This window comes from Physeter macrocephalus, chromosome 15 (genome assembly GCF_002837175.3).
Source record: "Physeter macrocephalus isolate SW-GA chromosome 15, ASM283717v5, whole genome shotgun sequence".
Taxonomy (NCBI): Eukaryota; Metazoa; Chordata; class Mammalia; order Artiodactyla; family Physeteridae; genus Physeter; species Physeter macrocephalus.
Window position 1 is genome coordinate 73,283,799 of NC_041228.1, and position 27,529 is coordinate 73,311,327.

At 43.8% G+C, this 27,529-nt stretch overlaps 1 protein-coding gene across 13 annotated transcripts in view; it reads right to left on the reverse strand.

Moving 5' to 3' along the window:
• The window catches only part of CHD7 (chromodomain helicase DNA binding protein 7), a 186,926-nt gene that overhangs the window by 23,328 nt on the left and 136,069 nt on the right, over nucleotides 1-27,529 (reverse strand). For 11 of the 13 annotated variants that reach the window (XM_055091196.1, XM_055091195.1, XM_024127103.3 and 8 more), the window contains 14 exons: nucleotides 25,787-25,901; nucleotides 22,253-22,336; nucleotides 20,673-20,810; nucleotides 20,469-20,590; nucleotides 19,864-20,107; nucleotides 18,480-18,656; nucleotides 13,856-13,999; nucleotides 12,396-12,651; nucleotides 6,020-6,230; nucleotides 5,139-5,334; nucleotides 4,685-4,852; nucleotides 4,292-4,471; nucleotides 1,116-1,226; nucleotides 823-1,028 (listed from right to left, as the gene is read on the reverse strand). In XM_055091196.1, the coding sequence (XP_054947171.1) occupies nucleotides 823-1,028; nucleotides 1,116-1,226; nucleotides 4,292-4,471; nucleotides 4,685-4,852; nucleotides 5,139-5,334; nucleotides 6,020-6,230; nucleotides 12,396-12,651; nucleotides 13,856-13,999; nucleotides 18,480-18,656; nucleotides 19,864-20,107; nucleotides 20,469-20,590; nucleotides 20,673-20,810; nucleotides 22,253-22,336; nucleotides 25,787-25,901 (2,352 nt within the window). Of the gene's footprint in view, nucleotides 1-822; nucleotides 1,029-1,115; nucleotides 1,227-4,291; nucleotides 4,472-4,684; nucleotides 4,853-5,138; nucleotides 5,335-6,019; nucleotides 6,231-12,395; nucleotides 12,652-13,855; nucleotides 14,000-18,479; nucleotides 18,657-19,863; nucleotides 20,108-20,468; nucleotides 20,591-20,672; nucleotides 20,811-22,252; nucleotides 22,337-24,839; nucleotides 25,026-25,786; nucleotides 25,902-27,529 lie in introns of those variants that run through there. The other 2 variants (XM_055091201.1, XM_055091199.1) reach the window with 2 other exon arrangements.

The window sequence follows — 27,529 nt, forward strand, 5'->3', positions numbered from 1 at the left end:
GAACAGTGCACATGGCAGGAGAAGAAGCCTCTGTCCCAACAGCAGCCCGGGGTGCCCGCGGAAAGGACCCACGAGACAGACAAGGGCCGGGTAGGAGCCCTGTCTGCCACGTTAGCGGAATGTTTGTGTTCCTTCTGAAACGAATGATGATCCATCGGAAGAAAAAAAGAATCACAGAGCAGATGACATCAGATCTATAGAAATATTGTTTTGGCGGCAGCTTTTTCATTTGAGTGGCATTCGCCTACAGTCCCACCATGTGCCAGAGCACGCGTATTTACGAATCCAGATGCTCGCCGAGCACCTGCCTTTCAGAGCCCCGTGTGGGTGCCGGAGGTTCAGATATGGGTCAGATGTGGATCTCGTGGCCCAGCAGGAGAAACACGACCCATTCAGAGTGTTGAAATGACCACCATTTTTCACGTTTCAGATGAGTCGGAAGAGCTCTACAAGTGAGACGATTGCCTTTAACCAATTTTTATAATGGAAAAATAATGAAAGATTACCATAGTGGTAATTTTATGTGAAGGTACACTAGGCAAAGAGGCTGTTATTCTGAGACTTCGTTCTGAGTTATTAATGATTAGCAAGTAAATTTGGATCTGACATAATCCCTTAAGGGGCAAACCCCCTTCGAATCCGTGAGGATCTGCACAGCGTTGAGCTCTTTGACCAAGAGGCCCCAGGCCTGCCCGGGTTGCGTCAAAGGCATTTGCTACCGGGAGTCACAGAAATCCAAACACAAACAGGGCTTTTCTCCGCCACTTGGAATTCTAACTATTTTACGAATAAAATTCCATCTCTCACATGAGCCTGACTCACCCATAGACAAGCAGGTTCTTCTCTACTCTGAAGCACTCGCTCCTGGCATAGCCCTGGGACCTGTCCTGCGGCCGCCGTGGCTTCGTGCAGGGCTTCTCTTCGGAATCGCTCTCCAAGTCTGAAAATTCCATGAGCTCGTCCTCCTTCACTGCACTGTACAGCCTGGTTTGCTTCCTCACTCTTGGAGTGTCAATAACCAGGTTGTTCTAAAAGACAGCAGATACATTTGAGACTTCTGAAAAAGCAACCCCTGGGGGAGATCAGGCAGAGTTTGAAGGTGACCTCTCACTCACCCTCCCATTTAAGGCATCAATATCCAACTCCGCCTTCTTAGCCCACTTTTGCCAGAAATTTGGATCATCCAAGGAAATATCTGTCCTGTTTCCAGATGCAACAAAACTGGCCTAAAAGGGAAAAAACATGCATTACTTTGAGATGCTTTTCTCAGTGTCAAAATGCCAAGCAGTTTTCACATATTCATTCACTCGAACATGGACCCATCCTTCTACTGTGATCCAGATGCTGTGGTCCATGGGACTGGGATGAAGGACTGTCCCTCAGGCAGCTCACTGTCCAGGGGTTGATAAAAGATGATAAAATAGGGCTTCCCTGGTGGCGCAGTGGTTGAGAGTCCGCCTGCCGATGCAGGGGACACGGGTTCGTGCCCCGGTCCGGGAAGATCCCACGTGTGAGAGGCCCGCGTACCGCAAAAAAAAAAAAAAAAAAAAAAAAACAGATGACAGCACAGCATAATACATGACAGGAAACAAAGGTACATACAGGTGTAGCCGATATACAGAGAGGAGCCCTAACCAGGCTCAGGTTGGGTGCGGGTACAGGGAGGGCACTCACTGCTGGGAGGAGAGAACAGGCCCTCCAGAATACGGTACCTGGACCAGAGTGTTAAAAAAGCCCACAGAACAGGAAAGCATGTGGAAACGTTCAGGGCGGGGCACGTGCAAAGGCACAGAGAAGAAAGGTGATCACGTCGTACGGCTGCGGATTTGCGTGGTCAGGGGAGTGTAGCCCAAGGTCAAGCTGGTGAGGAGGGCAAAAGCCGGGTCAAGCAGGGCCTTGCATGTCCTGTTAACAGAGTCTGAACTCCAACCTGCGGTAGTGGGAAACTCTCTGAAAATGGGAATAATCTCAAGAGGTATGCGGCCATATCCGAAGTCACCTGTCAGAGGGACCACAGCGGTGTCCTGGAGCAGGGAGGGCAGGACAAAGTTGGACAGGCTGCGGCCATAGTTTAGGGAGGAACAGCGAAGACCGGCAGAAATGAAGAAAAGGATACAGTCTAGAAGGTAGTCTTTAAGAGGCAAAATTAAAGGAGTTGGAATCTGAGTGGATGTGAAGCCTGAAGGACGAGGAAGCCAGGAAAACCTCAGCACCCAACTCTGGCAGCTGAAAGGTGTGGCTCAGGTGAAAAAACAGCGGCGTGTGTGTGTGTGTGGTACATGCACATGCGTGCAAACAGAGGGTGGAGGGACAGGGATGATTAATCTGCTTTGCTACCTACTGAATCTGAGGTGCCTGTGAGGATGGAGGAAAGAACCTGAAAAGAGGCTGAAAGATGTGAGGGAGAAGGTGTTGGGTCACAGAGCCCAGAGGAGGAGAGCCTTTCAAGACTGGAGTAGCTGGGACAAGTGGAGTAGCTGGGACAACTGAAGTAGCTGAAGTAACTGGATATCTACATGCAAAAGGAGGGAGCTGGACCTCTGTCTCACATCACACACAAAAATTCACTCAACAGGGATCAGAGACATAAAGTGAAGAGTGAAAACTATAAAACTCTTAGAAGAAAACACAGGAGCAAATCTCTGTGGCCTAAGGTTAAACAATGAACCAAAAGCACAAATGATAAAAGAGAAAATGGGTGGGCTTCTTAAAATTAAACACCATTAGGAAAAGACTAGGAGAAACATTTGCAATTTGTATTATCTGATGAGAAACTTTTATCTGGAATTCTTAAAATTCAATAAAAAAGACAACTCACTCAAGAGTTCAGAGTTGTTCAAAAGATTTGAATAGACATTTCTCCAAAGATGATATATATATATGGCCAATAAGAACATGAATAGATGCTAAACAGCAGCAGAGAAACGCAGATCAGACCAGAGTGGGCTACCACCTCACACTCAATAATAGGATGATAATCAAAAAGTCAGACAGCGAAAAGCATTGGTGAGGATGCGGAGAAATTAGAACCCAGTGTTAAACACTGCTAGTAGGAAGGGAAAATGGCAGAGTCACTTTAGAGAACAGTCTGGCAGTTCCTCAAAGGATTGAACACAGAGTTAACATACGACCCAGTAATTCCATTCCCGGTATATATGCAAGAGAAATGAAAACATATGTCCACAAAAACTTGTTCACAGATGTCTGTAACAACAGTATTCATAATAACCGAAAAATGGAAACACTCCAAATTTCATTATCAGCTAGTGAATGGGTCAACAACCAATGTCCATTATCAAGTGGTAAATGAGGTGTAACCACAGGATGGGATATTGTTTAGCAATAAAAAGTAAGGAATGTCTGATGCGTGCTACAACATGAATGAACCTCAAAAACATGCTGAGTGAGCGAGGCCAGGCACAGAACACCACACGTTGTATGATTCCACTTATATGAAATGTCCAGAGTAGGCAAACCTCGAGAGACAGAAAGCAGTTGAAGGGTTGCCAGGACTCACGAGGGGGAGGGGACGGGAGGCGGGGTGGGGGGATTGTTACTGGGGTGGTGGAGACGTTCTAAACTTAGATGTGGGGATACTTGTACAAGTCTGTGAATATGGGAAAGGCACTGAACGGTACACTTAAAGTAGGAGAATTTTGCGGTAGGTAAAGTACATTTCAATAGAGTTGTTAAAAATGAAAGCGTGGCACTGGGCCTGGGTGTGGATGGGGGAAGCCTCAGAAGGGGCCCCGGGCGGAGGGGATGGAGCGGAGAGGTGAGGGAGGGGTGGAAGCTGGCAGGTGGGAAATTAGCAGAAAGGGAGGCAGGGGAAAGAGCAGCGTAGATAACGCTTGCATGGATCTTCACTGCGAAAGAAGAGCTGCGGGCTTGTAGCCAGCGCGGAAAACAGATGGGGGGCTTCTGCAGATAGGGGTGAGCTGACTGGTCTGAAGGCTGTCAGGGGTCAGGATCACAGGAAAGGGGGGACAGGGTGACGGAGCAGAGGCTCAAGAAGCAGAGAGGGCGGGGCCGGAACACAGGTAAAGGACGAGCCTGGCGAGGTGGGAAGCGTTGCTGGGACAAGGTGAGGGTGACCCCGAGGCCCGGTACAGAAAAGAGAACCCAAGACACAACGAGTGTTTCGTGCATCGGGGGCTCCGTCAAGCGGGAGTTAATCACTAATCTCTTAACGTGCAATATAAAGCAGACATTACGTGTGCTTCCCGTGAGCGCGTGACACAAACTCTGTTCCGCTGCCACAGAACACCCGCCGCTTGGGATCGATCCGCACCTTAGCAAACGTGGAACCCTTTCCCTCAGACTCGATGGTGATGGTGTGGGTTCGCCGGAGGAGAATCTGGTCGATATCTTCTTCGCAGAATTTAGACCCCTCGTCCTCCTCATCCATGAGTGCACCGTAGGCCCCTTTCCGGAGGAGATCCTCTATTTCTTTCTTGGAAAGCTGCTGTACCTGTTTTAGAGAAATATTTTTAGAACTGTCTGTAGACTGAAGAGACGATTCACCTTTCTCAAAGAGGGTAAACCTTAATGATAACAAAGGAAAATGTGACAAAATATGCTTAAAATATCAAGGCCAAAAGATAATCAGATGCTGGAAAAATTTCTCATTATAAGCTAAATAATGGAGCGAGAGTGAACGCATGGTGTGGACAGCATGCTTTACCCCGTTGGGAGCGTTTTCTCTTCCGCTCATGGACTGCAGGACAGCTTTATCCAGACCGAGCTTCAAGCTAGCTTTGTCGAACATTTCCCTCTCGTAAGAATTCCTTGTAATCAGCCTGTAGATTTTCACAGATTTGCTCTGTCCTATTCTATGACATCTAGCCTGAGCCTGGAAGAAAAAGGAAATGAATGGCTACCAAAGAAAGAAAAGACTCGACTGTCAGTTATAAGAGCATCTGTTCCAATAAATAGGGGTGCAGTTTAACAGAAGAGGGTTAACACACTAAGAAATTACTTTCACATTATTAATAAATTGATTACTAGCTGGTTCATTTGCCCCCATGACGGGACACTGCCCGAGCGACTACACGATTTTAATTTATTGGTCTGACACGGCAGAACGACTTTCGAGAGTGGGAGAGGGAGGCGTCGGGGAGATTTTCTTGCATGTTCACCTGGAGGTCATTTTGGGGATTCCAGTCGGAATCGAAGATGATGCAGGTATCAGCAGCAGTAAGATTAATGCCTAAACCTCCTGCCCTTGTACACAGGAGGAAGACGAATCTGTCAGAGTCAGGTTTGGAGAACCTGTCGATAGCTGCCTGGCGGAGGTTCCCTCTGACCCGGCCGTCGATCCTTTCGTACGGGTACCTAGAAAACGTCAGTGTTAACAAGGAGGCCTGACGAACGGCCAAAACGCACTCTTCCTTTTTTGGTGTTTTAAAGAAAGTACTATAATATGGGACATATATTAACAGGATGGTATTATTTATCAGAAATAATTTCAGAGCAAATAGGTGGTGTTGTAGTTTTTCATACAATTGGTCAAAGGCCCCAAAGATTGAAGTTCATTCTACCTCCTCTCCGGTGAACTATCTGAGCTCTGAAAAGGGCTGACACCTCCAACAGTGAAACAACAGACAATTTCAATGCTCGGTAAGAACTGCTCTCCCCTAGCCAAAGGAAAGAAATGGAAAGCAGAACCGCCCACCAAAGCACGTGTCGCATGGAATAGCCGTCACGCCCATCTATGGCTTTTAGAAGGAGGTGTGACACACGTCCCCTACTCCGCCCCCTTTACTATAAACGCCACTTCAAGGGACTTCCCTGGCGGTCCAGGGGTTAAGCCTCCGCGCTTCCGCTGCAGGGGGCACGGGTTCGATCCCTGGTCGGGGAGCTAAGATCCTGCGTGCCGTGCCGCGTAGCCAAAAAAATCATTATAAAAAAAAAAAACAAACAAAAAAAACCACGGAAGAAACCCCCACGCCACTTGGAGGTGAAGCGCGTGGAGCCCCGTCCTCTGAGCCCGGCTCCGCCCCCGGCGCGGGGCCCTCACCGTCTCTGAACGAGGTAGTCTTCCAGGATGTCCAGGCAGCGCACCATCTGGGAGAAGACGAGCACCCTGTGGCCGCCGGCCTTCAGCTTCGGCAGCAGCTTGTCAATCAGCACGAGCTTCCCAGCAGCCTGGATCATGGCCTGGAGCTGAAAATCTGGAGAGTCGGCACTGTGTGCTTCTTTAAACTCTTCCAAAATTTTCTCTTCAGCACCTGCAGAGAGTGGATAGCGTAACGGGGATACGGTAATATTCTGTTACAGTATGGAATACTGTTCTCAGTAGTAAAAACAGTGAACCTGCTTTCAAAACCCACTGCAACCTGTAAGGACCAGGAGGCCGCACTCGTGTTTATGAACACACACGCATCCACCGGCTCAAAGGAGGGTCTACGCAAAACCGTGGAAGTACACAAGGGATCCAAGCTTTAAGCGCAGTACATTTAGGCGTTTGCGGGGGGGAAAAAAAACCCCCCACATTTTCCAACAAACGAATGTTTGCTGTCTGTAGAAACTGAATTTCAACAACAGACTGTCAAGGCAGAAGCGGCAGAAACAAGCCAAGGGCCAGATACCTACAGAAAATTTGGAACCTAAAATGCTAAAGAAAGGAAGAACTGTTTACGAGCTGAATATAAACACCAATAACAGAAATCTGTTCTGAAACTAAGGGAACAGGGTTCTAACAGTTATGGCGCAAGGGCAGACGTCTGTGTATCCAACTGCATATTAGTTCAGCCAAAAGGACTGCGGCAACAGGGAGCCCATTCTCCAGGGTGATTTTAGGGATTTCTCAGGGCGCCTCAGCACATCTCTCCTGCGGTCTCTGCAGCTCTCTCCACGTTCATTCTCATCTGATGATTTCCTAAGGTACAAAAATTCTACCCTGAATTACCCAAAGCTTTAAAAAAACAAAACCCGACCTCTGTTTCAAGAAAGACTTCTATACCTAACCCTCTTTTTCTCAGCGCCCCACAGGAGACCTCTGCTTGCTCCAAGACCTGGGTGCATCGGAGAGAAGCCTGGAGAGAGAGGCACCTTCCCAGGGAGGGAAGCCCTTCCACCTCCTCCCCTGACCCCAGACGTGCTCGCTCAGGGAGCAGCGAGCGGGCTGAGCTTCCTGCAGCCGCTTAGGTGGCTTAACTAGAATTAGGCAGCAGGGGTTCGGCCGCTCAGGGCGGAATTCTCCACGGCTTTCTTAAAGCAAAGGTCCTCCAAGTGTAGCCCCTAGACCAGGCGTCACCTGGAAATTGTTAGAAGTGCAAATTACAGGCCCACCCGAACCTAAGGAATCATGATGGAGGAGACAGGAGTAATCACTGTTCTCACAAACCCTCCAGGTGACTCTGAAGCAGCCAGAGGTTGAAACACGGTTTTGAAGGATGTGCCTCTTCACCCATTCACTACCTTCCCAAGAGCAAAGGGCCTCCAGCCACACATCCACATGGTCCCCAGGGGGCCTGCATCCCAGCAAGAGGCAGCCAACCTGCGAGCGTGTGTGTGCGCGCGCGCGTGTGTGTGTCTGTGTGTCTCTGTGTGTGTGTGTGTGTGTGTGTGTGTGTGTGTGTCAATCAGGGCCCGGCAGCTGTGCTCAGCCAGCCCCTCTCCCCTGGGGACAGAGGGGCGGTCACCTATCTTTTGGAAAATACAAACAAATCCATCTAATGGGATCTGTCCTCAGCCTTAAACCGCACCAGGAACTTTAAACTACTCTTCTTACCACTGGTTTTAAACGTGAACGAACTATGCACAGGATGGGGATACGGGACCCTCACAGGGTGTAAAGGTCACGTGAGTTGGGCCACCAGAGCCGTGAGGACAGAACGGTGGCACACAGCAGCGGGTGGGACAGAAGTGCCCTCCATTCCCGTTTTCAGGGCACTTGAGCAAGTTAAGTCATGACACGGTCACACACTGAAACACAGCTTGTTCATTATTAATCAACAAAGGATCTTACTGAGACCAGATTAAAGTCACTAATGCCTGGACCGGGCACTGAGGTCCGCACAAAGTGCACCGCTACTTCTCAGGAAGGGCCTGGCAGAAAATGCCGGCCGGGTCCAAACTGCTGTCTCTCACTCCCCCTTCCACATGAATAAAACGCTAATGTTCAGGATATTAATCTAAGTGAGACAAATGGCAAAGGTTGTACTAGGAAAAGGTAAAAACCAAAATGCTGTTTAAGAGAATCGGCAGGAATATTCTTGAATAAAGAATATTCTTGAATAAATACTCTTGCGTAAAACTGAATACTGTTTTTCAAGGCAAGAAATTTAGAAATCTAGGTTCTGGATTCAGGACAAGAAGGCCCTCAGGAGACAGGAAAAACAGATTTACATCCATATATTACATTAGGTCTTTTCAAAGAGTTTGTTCTTGTTGGATAATATACTACAAGCTCTTTGCAAGTCAGAAATAGTTTTTACTCATAATATCTGGGTAGTTATTTTTTGTTCATATTAGGATTACAATCCATAGTCAAAATAAAATATAGCATTTTAGCTTAAATTAATGGTCAGTGAATAGCTTTTAAAAATGAAATAATCATTTTGACAAAATAAACATGTTTGAGTTATTTTAGTAAAAAATTTGAAAATATAAGTTCAGTCTAATGAGTAAATTTAATTTTTTCATTTTAAATTTATTTATATGACAAAAATAACTTTCCTGCTTTTTCAATACTACCAGTGATTTCTCATGTCATCAAAAAGAGCCAGAATTAAAATACATTTTTTTCTCATCTGACAAAAGTTCCTGCTGAATTAATCAATTCAGCTCTTTGCTGTGAATTTAGGTTCTTAAAGTGGCAGCCAGTTGACACTAATAACACTTCATCTAAAAATATCAGCAAACGTATTTCCTATATGGTTCCTTTAGCACTATATTATGCCCAGAAGACCTGAAGACAAGAGGTCAGGGAAGAAGTTGGGGAGGAAAGCAACACCTTCCTTCTAAGTCATTACAAGGCCGAATTTTCAAGTTTACCAGTTAAAGATTTCCCTTGATGCTAGATTTGTAAATATCAATCAGAAAATTAACTGGAAATAGGTTATGATAAGCCCAAATACACCGTTGGCACTGCCCTAAAGTCCTGCGTTTACATTTAAAAGTGTGTGTGTGTGGTGTGTGTGTGTGTGTGTGTGTTTGTGTGTGTGTGGGTGGGTGTGTGTGTGTGTCAGAGACAACTTGAAGAAGTGTGGAAGTCTGTTCCCTTAAACAGATGGCCACTGTGAGGGCAGGAGCTGCAATGTTACCTGGCTATATTAGCCGCAAACAAACAAGAAATTATTTTCTTTTTAAATTTTACTTATTTATTAATTTAATTTATTTATTTATGGGTCTTCACTGCTGCGCGCTGGCTTTCTCTAGCAGCAGCGAGCAGGGGCTACTCTCGTTGCTGTGCACGGGCTTCTCATTGCAGTGGCTTCTCTTGTTGTGGAGCACGGGCTCTACGCGCACGGGCTTCAGTAGGTGTGGCACACGGGCTCAGCAGTTGTGGCTCGCGGGCTCTAGAGCGCAGGCTCAGTAGTTGTGGCGCACGGGCTTAGTTGCTCCGCGGCATGTGGGATCTTCCCGGACCAGGGCTCGATCCCGCGTCCCCTGCACTGGCAGGCGGATTCTTAACCACTGCGCCACCAGGGTAGCCCAAGAAACTATTTTCTTTTGCAGATTACCATTTTCTCTCTGAAATTCATTCCATCACGTGAGCTCAGTCTTGTCTCCTTTCTGCCCACTGTTCTCCACCGCCCTCGCCCCCCCCCCCCAAAACCAACAGAGGATGCGTAGGTCACCCTGAACCACCGGGGCCCCGACCAAGTCTTCAACATCACTTTCACTCTCACATACAGTAACATCCAGTTACCTGCCCAACTTTTAACAAGAAAAACAACTAGCAACACTTACCAAGCGTTTACGGTCGCCTAACACTGTTCGATGCTCTTGAAAGTCTCAGTACATATTAGAAACATTTCTCATTTATGTACAGTTTGTGTTCTACAATCACTTCTAATTTTTTTTCCGCTTTGCCGATGTTATCGCTCTCAACCTACACAAATAGTTGCTTCTCTTGTCCACGATCACAGAAATGTTGTGCTTTGTTGAACTGAACTTTCATTTGACTGGGGCTGCTTTGCTCTTTCACAACCAACCCAAACGTCAGTTTAATTTTCAAAATTGAAAGCCTCCTGTAACTGCTCGATAAATGAGGGTGGAGCTGGCGTTGCGTCAGTACTTCTGTCCTTCCTTCTCCAGGTTGTGGATGAGAACAGACAGTCCTGGCCCTGGGGCAACCTCTGAAACACAACCTTTACATAGGTCATCTGGGCAGCTGTAACACCCGGTGCGTCCATGTGCGTATTTTTTTTTTACTATAATTTCCCAACATGAAGGCATGTAAGGATGCCTGCTTAACAGACACCTTGTAACTTGTTGCCAGGTCAGAAAAGCTGACCTCGAAGCGTGACCAATCAGAACAACAGCCACGGATCCACACCTGGCAGGTCCTCAGAACCTCTGTCAGCGGCGAATTACACAGGATGACCCTGGAGAGCCGTCAGCCAGGGAGGAGACCTCCAGGCGGTGGTCTGGGGTGGGCTCCCCGCTTCACAATGCTCGAGACGCGTGATTAGCATGTAAAGTGACACGGTAAACTGATGGGACTAGGGCGGATTTCTACCAACCACTGCGGAGACATTCCTTTCCCACACTTCCTGCTGTAGCATTTCGGCTTTTGTTAGTGCCTTTTCTTTCCCCTTGGAAGCTACCGTGCCTCATTTTTTTTTTTTTTTTTTTTTACAGACATTAAATGAAAAAGTGTGTGCGTGTGTCTCTCACGTGTGTGTGTCCACGCACCAGAGGTTTACTCACACCGTCAACCGCCTTCAGCCCTGACTCCATCTCCCCAGCTCAGGACCAGGCTGCTGACCCTCACCACAGCGGCCTCACAGGCTCTTAAACACACGGCGATTAGCAGCCTGGCAGCATTAAACAGGCAACGATCACACATGATGCTCTCTCTAAAGACCAAGCTACAAGCGCAAAGTTTGAACAAGACATCCGCTGATGTCACGCCACAGCCACGACCTCGTGTGCTATGTCCAGACAGTTCCAGGTGGGGACTACTCTGTCGTTTAGTAACTGCAACTTCTGGACGTGAGGTGGTCGGTACGCGTGTAGTTACGCAACGGGGAGAGATGAGGAACCCTTTAATTTAGCTGCACTTGAACCTCATGGAGGGTGATAATGACAAACCTGGCTTTGTTCCTTCTCCCCTGGAAAGGAACCTAACTGAACTGCTGGCCAATTATGATTGCACACAAGCACCCTGATTTAGCTGGCCATCACTTTTCTTTAACCCAGATTAACTCCGGCTGGACTACAGCAGTCGCCTCCTAGCGGGGCTTTCCGCTTGTATGTCTTTCCCTACTCCCGTCCATTTTATATGATGTTGCCAGATCAATCATCCTGAATCACATTTCTAATCATTTCCAAGCTTCACCAAAACTCCACGAGCTAACATCTGGGCTTCCCACAAGGTCCCACTGTTTCTTACGCGTCCTTCATACCTTGCGCAGGTTCCCCCTTTGTTCTCTTGCCTCCTTCTCTTTGTTCATGTGATTACATCAGCCCAAACGCCCTTTCTTTCTCCAACCCTGACTGGCAAAATCCTTGTCTCAATGCCATCGCTTTCTAACAGCGTTCCTAATCTCAATCCCTCACAAACTGAAGGTTCTTGTGTTCCCCAGAGTATCTTACACATCACAGGCATGAAAGCTTTATTCGTCTAATGATTTTTGGAAGGTATGATACAGGTTTTTACTCGTATCAGTTCATAACACTATCAATTTAGTTAAGAAAACATGAAGACCATGAAGCATCCGTCAGCACCAGGAACCAACTATTATCAACGCTCGAGATAACCTCTCACTCTCAGAGAATGGATGCTAGAGGTCTCCAGACTGCAAGAACTTTTCTCCCATCAAAGTCTTGAGACAGCTGACAGCTGCCTCTCACCCCAAAGGTGCTCTTTAACTTCTTTGACCTAAACACACACACATACAGAGCAAGGAAACCTCAATCAGGGGCTAATTTCTCTTTAACTGTTACCATGTTTGATGACTTCTAGCCACCAAGCACCAACACCTGCCTTCAAGGGGTGAGATGCAGACACAGGAAAGGTGAGCGGAGGTCCTGCTTCAGGGATCGGTGGGGACAACGGTCCTGCACCCTCGGCTACAGAGAAGGAGGCTTTGTGAAGAATAGGAAGATGATGAAACCCACACTGGGATGACTGTGAACCAGAAAACCATCAGTCTGGAGGGAGAAAAGGATTTCTGGGGTTTTGACAATCACCGAAACAAGGTGCCAGGTGGGCGGCTTACCGTTAATAAGGTAAGGATGATTGCAGCACTTCCGTAATTCCATCATAGTGTTTAAAAGGTTGGGTACGTTAGCTTGACCACCACCTTTGGAAAGAAACGTAAAATTCTTCTCAAGGATGGCTCGGTAATATTTCTTCTGAATGTTTGTTAGCTCGACTTCGATGATCGTTTCTTCCTTGGGGGCCAAGTTCTTTTCCACGTCCTCTTTGAGACGTCTCAACATCATTGGCTTTAGAATAGCCTGGAGTTTTTGCACCTAAAAAAGGACCTCAAGTAAATACCGGTATCATGACTTGCTTGCACGGTAAAACATACACTAACACGAAAAACCACGATTCTCTTATTTATTTACCATTCATTTTCATTTGTCAAAGGCCAGGAAGGGTATGAAGGCACTGATCTTACATTACAGATGTCATGACAGAAGTGCATGAAGGTTGCGTGGCCAATTCCCGATGGGCTACTTCACTTGCCCAGGAGTCCTGAACAGCCAGGAGGCTTGAACGGTACAACACAGCAGAAAAGAACCCCCACTTATTCTGTGAGTTTTCCCTTCTGTTTTGTCTTAAGCCTTTGTGATGATGAGGAAGGAAGAGACAATGTCAGGGGAGTGCCACACTTCAATTCTCTTCCTTTCTAGAAAGAGCTGATAGAAAGTGTGAGGAAGCCAAGGAGCTATCCGGTCCCTGCACCAATGAGTGGGCAGGGACATCCCTCTCTGTTCTCTTTTCTGTTGACTGGTAATAGGATACTGCACACCTGACAGCTCTTATTTTAAGAAAAGCAAAACAAAACAAAACAGACTCCACTTTGAACTAAGCTAAGAGGTTTTAGACAGTAGGTTAGGGGAGGAGGCACATGAAGACCAAGATTTCAAGCGTATCTCCACGTTTATCTCAAATACAGCCTAAGAACCAACGCCAACGTAATCCTCACGATGTGTGAAATAACCGACCACTTTTCATATGCAACACCGTATTTATTTCTTACAGAAATCCTGCAGGGTAGTTAGGACCCATGTTTCTAAATGGAAAAATGTAGACTCAAGAAAAGTAAGCAATGTGACCGAGTAAGAAATAAGACTAGAACCTCAGAACTCCAGGAGGGAAACGGCTCGACAAATTTCAGCAGCTTCTGACACTACACCCAAAAGCATACATGGCAAAAACACCAAACTCACAGCGGCTGAAAAGTACACGAACAGGTATGGAACCTCTCTATGAATCTCGACAGCCCTTCCGGAAGGCAAAGGGACACACAAACCAATCAGAACATCACCTTAACGAAGACTCAGAGTGTCCCAGGAAAGGGGGTGTAAAGCTCACCTGTCTGCTGAGGTTGGGGGCAGGGGGGAACGGATACAATTTACATTTTTAAATGGTTAAATCTTAATGCTCTGCCCTTTCCGGGGTTAATCCTCAATTACGTGACTGAAATACAAAGGAGACTTGGTTAAGTACCTGCTCTTCGGTTTTCAGATCACCAAATTCTTGCATAAAGGTGGTTTCCGAAGGGAATCGACCTGGTTCCAAGAAGTGAAGCAAGCTGAAGAGCTCTTCCACGGAGTTCTGGAGCGGGGTCCCTGTCAGCAGTACTTTGTGTTCCTACAGGGGTGCGAGGAGAGCAACTGAGCAAATCATAACAAAGCGCATCTCCAAACACCAAAGCCGCTCTCGATACAGGCATTTTCCGACTTCCACTCGTGAACGCTGAAATTCAGCACCCACCCCGCATAAAATACAGGAATTAGATCCGAAGGCGGACATGCGAGACGTGTGGTCTCTGCTTCAGATAGACTCCCGGACCCCGTAAACGTGTCTTGCCCTTTTGTTTCTTCCTGGGATTTTTAGGTCCCAGGAAACGTTTTGCTGCTGTGGCTTCGCAGGTCCCCTACATCTTGAGGCTTCTCTCCCCACCAAAGTTTAAGGTTTTTCCTCAAATCCCTAGGCTCCAGACAAAGCTCGCATGCTTCTTTCTCCTCTCTACACCGACTGGGCTCTCCCCTCCCCGTCTACTTCCTGCATGACTCACTTCAGAGACAAAAGAACGTCTTCCACAGGCAACAGCACATGAAAACTATTTTTTTCTGCAAACATTTCAAACTAGCAAAGAGGTCAGCTTGGTTTTAAATACCACAATCACTTTTTTTTTTTTTAAATAGATGCTATTTCTAACTTTGTCTCCTTGAACCAAGGGACGTATTTCTTTAAAGCAATTCTTCCTGTTTACGAGCTCTTTCTCCAGCTTTCCTTATGCATTTGTCCCCTTGTCCTCATACTTCCATGTATCCGACATGGTGACCAGTCTTAACGACGGTGAATTTATTAATCTGAAGGGCCTTATTATTTTCTACTTTGGCCATCTGGTACACGGTCCAGTTACTAAAGCTATTTCAAAAAGTGGCTACTCCTTCTAGGAGGTTGAAAAGCAATATTCTGACTCAACTGGAAGTCCGATAAGGCTTGGTTGCCGAGCGGAGAGTATGTGCTCAGTAAACACTGGATGGTGACACACCTAAGGGCATGCTCTTTTTCTCAGCACCTACCGTGTCTTATCTGTCAATGGAGTACTTTGAAAGCGAGGTGAAGCAGTTCAATTTGCTTTTATTCTTCCTTTGCTCCCTTTTGAATAAGAGGTCTCTGATTCAGGAAGATACACAGACCATCATCATCTTCCAACTCGTTAAATTCATAAAGAGTAAGAAGCTTGCAAATCCATTCAGGATTTTCTAACGTGTAACCATACTGGTGAGTAACCTGGGCCACAGTCCCTGACGTATTCAAGTCCAAAATTACTTTATCCAAGAATTGTTTAAAATATTGCCATAGATTCAGGAAAAGAGTTATTGCTGTGGGAGAGCTGTGTTGATACTAAAGATTGCCTCCTAGTTTTTTTATATCCTTTGTGACTGAGTGAAATGCTGAGCCGCTAACCAAATATCAGTACTTCAGATAAGTTATTAATTTCAAAATTAACTTATTTGGGGGGAAAACAAAAGAACTTCTTTTTTATGCTGCGTCCCCTCAAGGGCTGTTTAAAACCAGTTACACTGGGCTTCCCTGGTGGCGCAGTGGTTGAGAATCTGCCTGCTAATGCAGCGGACACGGGTTCGAGCCCCGGTCTGGGAGGATCCCACATGCCGCGGAGCAACTGGGCCCGTGAGCCACAACTACTGAGCCTGCGCGTCTGGAGCCTGTGCTCCGCAACAAGAGAGGCCGCGATAGTGAGAGGCCCGCGCACCGCGTGAAGAGTGGGCCCCGCTCGCCACAACTAGAGAAAGCCCTCGCACAGCACCGAAGACCCAACACAGCCAAAAATAAATAAATAAATATACTCCTACCCCCAACATCTTCTTTTAAAAAAAAAAAAACAAAACAAAACCAGTTACACTAAATGATTACGCATATCACCCTTTGGTAAGGCTGCATGGGTAGCAAAACAAAACCAGGTTTCCCTTTGAAAATAACTATTATGTAACATACAATTAATATACAGGTGTCACAAAATGTCAGGTAAGAGACGGGCTATCAAGCTTATCACCTCCAAGCTCAACTATGTCAGTAGCTAGGCTTTTGGCTTGAAAACGTTACCGTTCTTTTTAGCTCTGATGGAGTGGCGTCCATTTAATTTCATTTCAGAAGAGTCTTTAATTTGTGTGAGGCCTCCTGACAATGAAAGATGAGATAACAGAATCCATGAAGAACTACTGCCACCTCCAGAGAGTCCCCTCCTTGTCAAGAAGGGACAAGGAGATGGCCCTGCTTCCAGGGCTCCCGTGGAGGACAGTGGGGACCGTAAATGTCCCTCATCCCAGCATCTTCACACAAAGAATTTCCTTTGTGATGGGAGAGTTGAAGACATTCACTGGTCCTCGCTTTCTCAGAACGCACTTAAAGATAACCCGAATCACTTCCATCATAACTGCGTCTAGTGCAGGTAACAGCAGTTCCCTTCGACCTGCTCCATAGCTGGATATAGTTATTATTTGCTATTTTCACCGTGACTTATTCTAGAAAAGATGAACAGAAAGTGGCCAGTGTATAAGTTCTCATGATGGATATTTTAAGTAAGGACTTAAAGACCAGGCAATGAGCTGTTCAGAACTGGACAAATATAATTATATTCTAACTCTGAACAATAATAATATGTTCCATCCAGAAAACAACTCTTGTGAAAGTAAAGATTCTTGATCATCAGAAAAAGAATTATTTTGTTCATTTGTTAATCAGAGCTTCCCATGGTGAGACATGAATGAGTTACAGGTATGCCAAGTCCTTGGGGCAGCCGGCATGGCTGTGACAGGATCCCAGGGGGGTCACCTGCAGTAGTGGCCAGCCTTCTCACCCCAGTATGATATACAAATATCATTTTCTATATGTGCCATTATGTGAAAATGGTTAGGGAACACTGCAATATGTAACAGAAAAATTATCTGGACAGCAAATTCTAATTCATCAATGAAGTGTTACTATAAACAACAGAAAATCCTTTGAAATCTCCCAGGGACAATTAGGTTGTTTGATGTTGACAGTTAAACGAACTGTGCTCACCAATGAAGGGCTGTTTTGCCGTTAAGAATCTACTACCTGGGAGCACAGACACTAATAACAGAAAACAACTGAAATAAACTCAGATGACTATCTAAGCCTTCAGGAAATGGTGCCATAACTGTGTCTTATATGGACCACTGTGAAGATGGGTCCCTACTCAGAAGACGTAGTTAGATATTTCATGAGAACTAATGTTCACCTAAACATTAATAGGTTTACTCCGATGTAAGACTAAAATATCACCTAGAGAGACCAAATACAGCCACAGAGTTTCTCTTTTCCACATGCTTATTCATATCTTCAAGACTGTTCACCATTTACAAGTGGTCTAATTTGTTTTGTGGACTGAACACCAAATAATACAAAACTGCTCTGAGAAAGGTCTTAAGGATGGGAAATCCCTTCCTAAATAGGATAATTCAGTCAGACCTTTTCCTTTAAACAAAACTAGATTTTTGTTTGTTGTTAATTAAAAGAATAGGTGGCTAATCCAATCCCCTTAATTTAGGAATAAAAGAAGCTGCTTCAAAGAACCAGCTGCAACAGAAAGCTTTTAAGTATTCTTTTCGGTGGTACCAGTCTTCAGTAAGAAATTTACATCCGTGAACATATAGCATATTCCTTCCCATCTCAAACTCTCGATTAACAAGAGATCAAATTAATCTATAGAAGTCAACACTAAAGGGATTTTGAAAATCTTTCTGTATTTTTAAAAACCTCATCAAAACATCCAAGCCATGCTAAATAACAATCTTTGCTTCTTAAATGTCCATTAAAAATAAAAACAAGTGATCAAAACCCACCTTGTAAACTATAGAGTGAAAAGAAAGCTGAGGATGACTGAGTCATGTAGTAATTTCTGCTAGAAAATCATACAGCAGTGTGGCAAGGAAAATCAGTCAAATTCTACCACTTCTACAGTATGTTTTCCTATGATACTCCTACTGAAAAAAAAAAAAAAAAATCTAGAAAAATCTAATCAGGAAGCCCTGACTATCCCTTAGGAACCTGGAAGAGCATGGGATAGACATGTCTAAAATTCCAGATCAAACTCAAGGTCTTGCAATGCCCTAAACTTCTAAGTGTCTGCATGAACTGAACCCATTCCAGATATCCGTTCAACTTACTGAGAACTTGCGCCTACAAGTCCTCCTGGCCCCTGGACGCCAAAACCTACGAGCCCTGGAATATAACTGGATTGTCATCATGGAGCTACCATTTGGCCCAACAGCTTATGAAATGGCAGTATTTACAAACAAAAGGGAAAAGCAAATACTGGAAACTCATTTCAGTGAAAAATACCATGACTACCCTCTGCTGTGATACAACTGTGCAAAGACACCAGCCAACAGCATGAGAATCAGGAAGACAGCAGCAACTTTTAAGTCACTGAAAGCGCAGGAGCATACATCACGGTGCTTGACAGGTTTTGCAAACACCCTTCAAAGGCAGCAGTCAGGTTCAGAGCAGCAGGGGTACCGAGTCAGTGACAGTTCTATTCGGGGTCAAGGGAATCGCCAGCATGACCACTGACCAAGTCCATCAGCTTGAGTCCCTCCAACAGCTTGCAGTTCCGATTCTTCAGCCTGTGGGCTTCATCAATGACCACGCAGCGCCAGGGAATACTCCGCAGCTCAGGACAATCGGTCAGAATCATCTCAAACGTAGTGATGATGGCATGAAACTTATAGGACCCCTTGATCACTCGACCCTACAAGAACAACTCTGGATCATTACTTAGCATTAAAGATTACACTAATAACTTTAAGGATGAATAAATAGCATAAAATATACGTATTGATCCCCTTGGGGACATCTTTATTCTAGGTAACACTTACACTTTGCTTTCAAGGTGTTTTAGAGGTTTTAAGCTCTTCTGGTACCACAGGCGTTTTAAAACCTTACCTTTTCCAAGGAAGTCTGAAAATTGTTAGTAAAATTTCCAACCCAGTTTCCTTACAGATCACATGCAGTAAAGAGTCACTAAGTGTGCCCATTCTAGTTACATCCTACAGACTCCAAAAGGTGAGAGGCCTAAGAGATTATGTACTAACACAACTTTTTAAAACCGCTTTTACTTTTAAAAACTTTTTATTTATTTATCTAAACTTTTTTAACTTGCTTTTTACTTTTAACGTGCTAACACGAAAAGAACATTCAACTCAGGACAGAACTTATAACAATTTCCCAAGTCTAAAGATCAACACCAAAATAGATTTTAGTTTTTTTTCTCCTTTAAGTATTTAATTGTAGGTCAGATTTTACACTCAAGGTAAACAAACATAGAAAACAAAACTCTGTCCTATTTCCAGCTACAGGACTTCCATTTACCACCTACTGCTTAAAACTATTTTCGCATATACTATTTATTCTTCTTTCTTTGTCATTTGTAATGTTTCACTGTCAATATCATAGGATAATTGCAGACAGGTAACTGAAATTAGTTAAAAAATCATAGCAGTTGCTACTAAGAGCCAAAGTATAAATTCTCCCCTCTGGGTATATTTCATTCACTGTACCAGTTAATATTACATACCTAATATTTTTCACTTCTAGCAACAATAAATAACACAATATTCTTTCCATTCACATTTAAAAACTCCATTTTTCGTTTCGCTTTCTTCTAGGGCTTGCAAAATAAACCAGATTAGCATATCAACGCATTAAATGATTTTTAGCAGTCATCCAAGGTAAAACGAAATTTCATTCATTCTAATCATCAGAATGACCAAGGCTATAAAAATAGAGAGCTGCAATCCAGAGATGTGGAATTATAACCCAAACACTAATTGGGTAAGAAATCTAAAGCAAAATTCTCTATCTGCAAAATCTAGACCTCCCCTGCCAAAGGTCTGAGACCATTTAAAACATCCAACGCCTTAAAATGTCTATAAGCATAAGGACCTGTGATGCTTTACCTGGGGATCTTTGAAGTACATTTCATACAACTGAATGGTCCGACGACTAGCTTGACTCCCATGATACACAACCACGTTCAACTCTGTCCAGGTCCGGAATTCCCTTTCCCAGTTGGGGATTGTGGACAATGGGGCAATTACTAAAAAAGGGCCATGGATTCCTTTCAAATATATCTCATAGAGAAATGTAATGGACTGGATAGTTTTTCCCAAACCCATTTCATCTGCTAAAATGCAGTTTCGCCTTTGGGAGGGAAAGAAAACAAGGAAACTTTAGTAAGTAGACATACAAGACAGTGCTTTCATACTCATAAATGCACGCCTTAGATGTTCCCTTAGACACAATAAAATACAGTTTCAAACAAAATGCTCTAAGACATAAAAATTACTTCTACACACTTCTAGCAATCTCTATATGAATATGTGTTAAGTAAGCAAATATTAAGCATACTTTCAGTGTTTGCTCTTTTTAAAAAATAATTTCTATTAGCGAGTTAAAATGTTAAGCTATATTCGATCAATACTTTAGATAACGACAAAAGAGCTACTATGGGCTTTTTTTTTTTTTTTTAAGTGAAAAAAAAAAAAAACCACATTTGACGTACATGTTGTACCAATTGAAAAGCAGCCAGTTTACTCCCTCCAACTGGTATTCCCTGAGTTTGTTATTGTTTTTATACTCCCTGGAACGCTCCGATTTCTTCCAGTCATCGGCAGGAGGTCGCTCCTGTTTCAAATACAGTAGAAGTCCCATTAGTGGTTTCTCAGAGACCACATACGTTAGAGCCACGGCCACTCGCCCTCCTTACCACGCGCTCTGTTTCCGGCTCCCGGGACAGCAGCCTCTCGAACTCCTCGATCTTGGCTTGGTCTATGTCCTGCCTCAGCTCCCACGTGCTGTCCTCATAAGGCAGTGAACACCACTTCACCAGGTAGTGAGTCACAGGCTGGGCCGGGTTTAAACACAGCACAGTTGGGTTCCTGCTCTCCTGCACTTACCGACAGACACTACCCCAGACACAGCGAGACGGAGCTGGGAGAAGTTTTAGAACTATGACCACTGAACGAGGAGTCCTTAGCTACAGAGTCTCAAGTCTAAACTGGACATAATATGATTGAATATTATCAGAACAGACTGATTTTTATCTAAGCCACTGGTAAGTCATGTTCAAAAGCCAAAAAAGTACACAGACATAGCTAGCAAATAACAAAGCTGAATTTGAGCCTGAGTCTTATCTATGCAAATCATCGGGCGTCTGATTCAGACTTATACGGTAACCCATCTTGGTGTGTTTACATATTTGCCTAACTGGCTACTTTCCTAAAGAATGAGAAACAGACTTCAATTTATTAGGATTTCTGCCTCCTTCTTAAAGAGATACGATTTGCATGCTATCACTTTAAAGTAATGTGTTTGAGCTCCAGAAAGACTGCAGAGCAAAATATTTTGGATAACGCAGATCAATAGGACTTCCTTTGTCTTTCTTCTTGAAAATATTTTGGTTTGTTGATCTTCATCTCAGGACCAAGGTACACTGACCTGGTTGTGATGTTACAAACATTTGCTGTACTAGGTAAATATATGATGGGCAAAAAAATTTTTTTTAAAGTACAACTTAGCAAAACTAGAAAGGTAAACATCATGTTACAGACACGATCTTTGAAACATCAGGGACCTCGTGATACGGAGTTTGGAGTAAAATGGGAGTCCACTGCAGACTCACTAGACAAGCAAGATCCAAACCCTTATAAAGTTTAATTTACAAGAAGAAGCTAGGAATGACGTACCTCATGGTGGGTGGGCATATACTCACTAAGATACAATGCTCAGAAGTCACTAGACTTGTCTTTACTCTTAGGCCCTACCGACTGTCCTTAACAACCTCGTAGGGTTCTGCAAAGCAACCTGGGCATGCCTAGACTGGGATCTCATAAAGAGAAAGATTTTATAGTATCTTCTGTGCACCACATTAAATGAGGTCCATCAGCTTCCCTAAGGACGTCCAATGTTAAATATCTTTGAACTGCATTCTGCTATAAGAGCACTCTTAATTTATTATAAGGGAAATTCATGCTACATAATAGATTTATACCAAAATATATTGAATCCTTTATTGATCATATCTGGAACTGTGCAAAAAATCTATTGGCTTCACAGTGAAAACTGATTTCTTTTAAAAAGCTCTCAGACTAAACAAAAAACACATTTACAGTGATTATTAAGTCCTAAAACTAATAGTAAGTCAATAAATTTCAGTTAAGTTTAGAGCAAGTGTGTCATAACCCAAGGCCCTGACCAGAACCAGATCTAGGAGTCCACAATCATTCTCCATAAGCACACATAAGCTCTCTGAGTCACTGGCTCCTAATACAAATGATCTTCTGTTACCTCTCCCCGGTCATCTGTGCTACGTGCAAAGTCCATTATCCGGTCAACCTCCACGTAATCTGGATTAAAAAGCTCATCTTCAATCTACACCAAAGGAAAAAAAGTTAAAATGTTTATTTAACTCCTGAGAGTAGACATTATTTCACTTTTCATCAGGCAATAATATTTTGGGTCACAGCAATACAAAATTTATATTTGGCAAGTTCTATTATATGAATTGAAACGCTACAATTTAGCAAAATCACTCCCCATGAGGAAATGAGACTTCTCAGACTTTGTTAACTGGGTCTTTTAATTACTGTGTGAAACCTTTTTACTGTGAGAAAATGTTTAAGAATATTTTAAATGAAGTGTGAAATTATAATTCACTAATGAGCAAATCCAAAAGGCTTATGGCACGCAATGCATTGAACATTCTTGAAACCACAGCTTGCGATGAAGACTCAGAGCCACGCACAGTAAGTGCTGCTGCAGTCTCATAACTACTGGAGTTGTCTGATGCCTCATAGCATCATTTGCAGAATGTTATTCAAAAGCTAAACACGCTGAGACCAGTGAATTCCATATTTTAGTGTGAACAGAGCTTATGATGTTTGGTCGTCTTTGCCAATCAGTATTAGTACCTCATTTGAACACAGTCTTGGCGTTCACCTAAGTGTTCTAATGATTTATTTGTACTGAACATAGAGCATTTGGCTAAAACTCTTAAGGATAAAGAAATGAGGCTTAAAAAATTGGGTTCTTTAGCCAATATATTAACAATCTTTACAAAACTAAAGTAATGCTGCATGCCTGCAAAGTTATCTCATGTAAAAGAACAGACTGCGGCTCAAAAGGAAGTTACAGACTAAGCCATACTTTAAAGAAGTCAGAGTCAGACAAGTTAGAAAAGACACATTATTATGTGTTTCTAGAGATTAATTTATCAGCAATATAACTTCATTCAAATGTTTTGCAAAGACATATTATAAGCCACTTAGATACTGTTTGTATCCCCTGAGTTGCAGGTTGAAGGGCCATTTGGTCACAGTTGGCTTGAGGATAACAAACATTCCCTGGGCCCACTTGTAGCACCCAGTCTGGATGCTCTGAACTGTGAATTATAAAACAAAAGCCAGAAATACCAGAATGTGTTTCAACTGCCTCAGGCCTTTACACAGAGTTCATGACTAAGGCAAAAAAACCTTTGAAATGTTCCGTTAATTTAAAATGTTAATATATTAAATGCATTGGCTTTGTCAAAGCTTCTAGACTGGGCTTCCCTGGTGGCGCAGGGGTTGAGAGTCCGCCTGCCGATGCAGGGGACGCGGGTTCGTGGCCCGGTCCGGGAAGATCCCACGTGCCGCGGAGCGGCTGGGCCCGTGAGCCATGGCCGCTGAGCCTGCGCGTCCGGAGCCTGTGCTCCGCAACGGGAGAGGCCACAGCAGTGAGAGGCCCGCGTACCGCAAAAAAAAAAAAAAAAAAAAAAAAAAAGCTTCTAGGTACACAATATCTATGTATTATTCACATAAAGCATAAAGACTAGAACTTTCCATAAACTAGGCTCTTCTGATAAAAGCTCGAAGACAACTTGTTCTTAAACAGAATCTTTCATTACTGAAATAAAATCCTTAACTTTACTCCTAAACACGTTTATCCTTCAAGCAAGTAATCTATGCCACCATGTGTGTGACATAATTTCCAGTTTTGATAGTCTTTTTGGGTAGAGATTTTAGTTGCAGTGACTTAAAAGGAAGCCTAAGGTGAAACAGAGAATGCAAAAGTGGTCATAACTAAAAATTCCAAAGAAGCAGAACCACGGGTACCTGAAGGCAGGACCGTCTACGGGACACGACAAACAGTGTGTGGTGAGCAGGGGGGTGGGGGTGGGGGTGCGTGTGTCTATATAAGAAAGAAAGAGGGGAGGAGAACTGGTACCCTTCCCTGTTAACCTTCAGATCACCTTCTCAGACTCAAGTTTATGCTACTTCCATTCAGGACAAAACTTGAGATCTCTGGCTGCCAAGTTACCAGCAAGATAATGTATTTCAGCCTTGGTACAGGTGATTCCCAGAGACAGACTCAAAAAGGTAGACTACACACCTCGGGCCGGGCCCACGTCCCTGAAGTGCATCTGACTCCAAGAAGCACAAATAAATTTAATGAGCTGAACCATGATTTAAGGACCAGGGTGGGAGTAACCACCGTACTCTTTCCTTTTCCTAACAGAGATACACAGAAACATCAGCAGAACATACAGTGTCTCTTTCTGGGAGGAAGCTAAGGATTTCAACTTGCCCAATATCACAAACATTTAACTTTAGTTTCATGAAGGGGCATGAAAAACAGAACTTCCTAGTATTTTCTCAGAACCTGTCCTTTCAAAGCAAGAATCCCCTACGTATTCCCCAGGACATGAGGAGTGAGTCCCATCCAAGCACCTCCGCCCCTCGGTGCTGACCCCTACAGGCAAGGAGGCTGGTGCTCAGTGACACGGACACACCTGTCTAGTGGAATCCCCTCCACCTGATCTCCCATCCAGTGCAGATTTTACACTATGCCTTTGGGGGCGTGGAAATCAGATTCCAGGAGAACCCAGACCTGTCACCTGAGGGTATGAGGACTGACTCTATGACATAAAGGTACGGAACTTTCTTCTGTCCCCCGTTCCCCCATCTCCAACAAGGGGTCGGTGTGTGTGACGTTGGTCGTGAAGCAGGTATTATTTTCCATCAAATTTCACACTTCTTTACAGTTTGCATTCTGTTAATTCCCTTATGGAGAGGAAAACTCTCCATAAGTCAGCCAATTTAGTCTTTCAATGTGAAGGTTTCTCTTTTATCTGCTTGAGGAGGCTGTAAGTGAAAGCAAATTGGTGATCACAAGCCCAGGGACCCCAGGAAGCACTCTGTGAGAGCATTTTGTCAATGTAATTGACTACACGGGAGGGGAACCGGGCACTTCTTAAAATACGCAGGACTTCTTCTTCCCTGCCCTAGGTATGGGTACCTTCTCATCATAATCGATAACCTAGGCTAAAGGGGGGCAGGCAAAGGTATTAGAATATTATAGCAACTCCTGTACCACAGCGCGTAATCTGTGAAGAGGAGCTCAGTGAAAACTCTCTGTAATCAGGCACTGACGTGAACAGAAGTAATTCGTCACACACCTCCCCCAACAGAAAGAAACTTTTATGTCCTAGAACTTATACTTAATACTCACTGTAGCGTTTTTACCCTGCTAAAATCGTAATAGGACTTTTGTCTACTTACTTTTTTCACTGTCTACTAACTGTATTTTCATTACAAGATTTAATCATACCATCATATTTCCACATAATATCATAAGGCCCAGTATCTTCTAGAACTAAGCAACAGGAAGAATGAGAAATTTCCTGTTTACAAATTATTTTAGCAATAACCAGTTACCGATATGCAAGTAACAGCACCAAATGAGGCAAACTAGTTTTTCTTAATAATATACTGACCTAAAATTCAAAATTCAGAACATTTTAAAAATGTAAATACTTTAGAAAATTAACCAGGTTTTCCATACCTCTGAAAGGAATTTGTTCTGGCCCTGCTTTGCCTTAAATCGTTTAATCTTTTGCTGAATTCTCTTATCTTTTTCCAGATCTTCTACAGATGCCCATTGACAATGAAGATAAGAGCTAAAAGAACAAAATAATATACTTGAAACCGGTAGAAAATAATTAATCTTTTATTATACATGTTCATTATCATTCCCCCCAAAATCAACTAAACAGATAATTAACATAATAACCTGTTTAATTACTCACAGAGGTTGCCAAGCCACGTTCAATATAACTACTAATGTTTGAGAATAAGAAAAGAAAATCAATAATAATGCCTAAAATTTGCCTTCTGTCTTGGGCCTGCAGTTCTTACCCACCTCCCACTAAAAGAAAAAGAAAAGAAAACGACCTAGTAACAAGCCGTTTTCATAAGTGAATGGATTACACTTCAATACAAAACAATTAGCACTACAGGGTGGCCTTAATTATGAATTCGTTTTGAGCCTTTTATCATTAATTGAGAAATAAAAGGTTTTTGTCAAGGTAAAAGAATTCGAACTTCAAAGAGCCAAGGTAAACCTAACTCCCTCCTTCTACAACTGCGGGGCAGCAAAGGGCCACCACCAGCTCTGGAGCTCCCTTGTCCCCAGCCAGCTCCTGGTCAGCTCCCAGTCTCCCAGCTCTGAGAGGACTGATGCCCCTCGGGGTCCCTTGTGAATTTTTCACTCCCTACTGTCTACCCTCTCCTTGCACTGGTTAGTCTCCTCCCATTCAGACCTGCCACAGGCCTGTGCTGAGCATTCTCTGTCTTCTCTAACCTCAACTTGAATACTCCCCACCCTTCCCTGTCCATCCCCAAGACTCACTGGTATACTGTTTTACTGTTTTATGTTACTGGTATATAGTTACTGTTTTATGGTACCTCTGACATTCTTTCGTTTGGTATTTCAATATTCTTCTGTACTATCATCCTCTCTCTGCCACCCCCCACCCCCCTCCATGGGCTCGACTGTCTCTTGTTTCTCTTTCTGGTGATGACATTAAAAAGAAACGAGGTGCTTTCACAATCAAGGTACCACTACTACTACTCTTAGAAATTATGCAGCCACTATAAAATCTCTCAAAAAATAATTAATGATATGGAAAAGGCTTCTGACATTAAATATCACATCATTTGTATTTATGTAACGTCTAATATGCATTTTCATAGGTAGGATTGATTTAGTCCTTCTACAATTGACCTAGGGAGATAAGGACTTTAAATACATATGCCTTGAACAGATATGAATTGATAGAAACTCTGCGCACAGAGGGAGGGAGAGAGAGAGAAAACAGGCTAGATGAAAATGCATCAAAATGTTAGTAATGATCATTCTGGGTGGTAAGATTGCAAGTATTCTATTTTCTACTTTCAACTTGTAATTTCCAAATTTTCAATAAATAATTTGCAATACTGCTATATCCGAGACCAACTATTATAAAAATCACCTAGTCTAGCTTCTACTTATTGGACAGAAAAAGGCATGTGTGCAGTCAGCACCCTTGTCTTGGCTGAGGTGAACATGCCATAAAGCACTGCCAGGGTGACCACAAGGGAGACACAGGCACTTGAGCAGCTGGGTCCAGCCCTGCTCTCCCTCTTGTAAACTGGGCTGAAACTTTCCGGCAGTGACTCTGCTTTAACTAAATGGAGAAAAACCACAGGCTTTTGCTCTAGGATCAGAAACAAGGCAAGGGTGCCCATATCTCCACTACTATTCAAT